Source organism: Mastomys coucha, unplaced genomic scaffold, assembly GCF_008632895.1.
Source record: "Mastomys coucha isolate ucsf_1 unplaced genomic scaffold, UCSF_Mcou_1 pScaffold21, whole genome shotgun sequence".
NCBI lineage: Eukaryota > Metazoa > Chordata > Mammalia > Rodentia > Muridae > Mastomys > Mastomys coucha.
In genome coordinates this window covers 1,751,799-1,753,774 of record NW_022196904.1, presented here as the reverse complement: position 1 = coordinate 1,753,774, position 1,976 = coordinate 1,751,799, and the positions used below count along the sequence as shown (strand labels likewise).

At 40.4% G+C, this 1,976-nt stretch overlaps 1 protein-coding gene across 1 annotated transcript in view; it reads left to right on the top strand.

Moving 5' to 3' along the window:
- Window position 1: 1 nt before the first annotated feature.
- The window catches only part of LOC116104122 (receptor-type tyrosine-protein phosphatase H-like), a gene marked incomplete at its 5' end in the record, with an annotated part of 18,366 nt that continues 16,391 nt past the window's right edge, over window positions 2-1,976 (top strand). Inside the window, one exon of the mRNA XM_031390911.1 lies at window positions 2-104. Within this exon, the coding sequence (XP_031246771.1) occupies window positions 2-104 (103 nt within the window). The remainder of the gene's footprint in view (window positions 105-1,976) is intronic.

Genomic DNA, 1,976 nt, shown 5'->3' with positions numbered 1-1,976 from the left:
TGTCACTGTGGATGGACTTGATCCTGGGTCTACATATGAATGTTCTGTGTGGGTGGAAAAGAATGGAGCCTATAGCTCCAATCAGACTCTCAGTAATACCACAGGTGAGTGGGATCATTTTTAATTTCTTTAATGGATGTGTTGAAATGCTGTATCAAATGAGGCAGAGTCTATGATTCTATAGAAATAATGGGAATCACATACTGAGACAGAGATTGATATACATACAGAATAGATACATGCATTACATACATCCATACATACTGTATAGATACATGGAAAAATGACATAAAGCATAAATTATAGATTGATGATAGTCTTTGGTGATTGATACTTCAATCATAGATGTAGGTTGCATTATATATGAATTACATGTATGTATACGTTTGTGTGTATCCTTATAAATGACATATGGGGGAGCAGTATTGGGATTTCAACCCCCATATCTGCAACACAAGATCCCTACCAACTTAACTACATTGAGCAAGCTTACCTCAGTCTCCCAGGTGCTGGAATATAGCTGCTTCCAGTCTTTATTTATTTATTTATTTATTTTAATGAAGTCAGTTGGTGGTGATGTCTGAGCATTGCTGGAAGAGTGTGCCCAACCATCTGACACACAGTCTTTTGGGGATATTCATGGGAGGCAATAGGATCTGTCTTGGAGTGGTCCTGGCTCAGGAAATGAGTTGTTCACAGCTTGTGCATCTTATTATTAGGGCTTGTCTAGACAGACTAGACTGCAGTCCACAATACCAGGGTGTGTGCAGTAAGTGATCTAGGAGGGAACTTCACTCTGTCAAGGTTTTGACCCTCTAAAACTTCTGTGTGTTACTAACCTGTGCACATGCCTGTATGTGTGCTCACATGGAGGCCAGATGTTGGCATTATGTGTTCCTCAATTGTTTTACACTTATTTTTTTAATTAAAAGTTATTTTTAATGTGATGCTGCCCGCCTTTAGTCACAGTACTTCAGAGGCAGAGGCAAATCTCTATGAGTTTGTGGTCAGACTGGTGTATAGAGCCAGTTCTGTGACAGCCACGGCCAGACATAGAAAAACCTTATCTCAAAAACAAACACAAAAACAATAAAAACAAACAAACAACCCCTCCCAGAAAACAAAAAAGAACCCGAAAAAGTTATTTTAAAAATTATTCAAAAATCACAACATTAATTAACTAATTAATTAATTTGTCAAGAACCAGTTCAATATCCAAGTAAGCAGAGGAAGGTAGTGCACAGTATGACATCAGCAATTGGGTTTGGTGCTGAAACCCCCCATCCTCCACCGCTGTCCCCACAGTGGCGGGTAATTTACAGGATCAGCACTGACACGAGGAAAATTTAACTATCTGGGGCTGGCAAGAAACTCTGAAGTCTTTTAAATAATTTTTTTTCTTAACATTTATTTATTTTATTTATATGAGTAGACTGTAGCTGTCTTCAGACACACCAGAAGAGGGCATCAGATCCCATTACAGATAGTTGTGAGCCATTCTGTAGTTGCTGGGAATTGAACTCAGGACCTCTGGAAGAGTAGTCAGTGTTCTTAATCACTGAGCCATCTCTCCAGCCCCTCTTTTAACTCTTAAGAGGCTGGTTAGAAAGAAAAGGATAGAGAGAAAGTCATGCATACAAACACACACACACACACACACACACACACACACACACACACACACACACACGAATGTAGGTTGCACACCTGTAATCCTAGCACCTGGTAGTTGAGAAAAGGGGCTCAGAAGGTCAAGGTTATTTTCAGCTTCTCCACAACCCCCAAAAGGACAAGAAATGAGATGCTCTGGGCTAGACTAGACCCCTTAATCAGCTTGCTTGAACAAGCAGCTGATGGAGAGCTATCTGTCTCTCTTTGTTTGGGATCCCTGCTCAATTTGTATTAAACTTATTTTTCTTTCAGCCCCTAACACTCTCTCTCTCTCTCCCTCTCCCTCTCCCTCTCCCTCTCCCTCT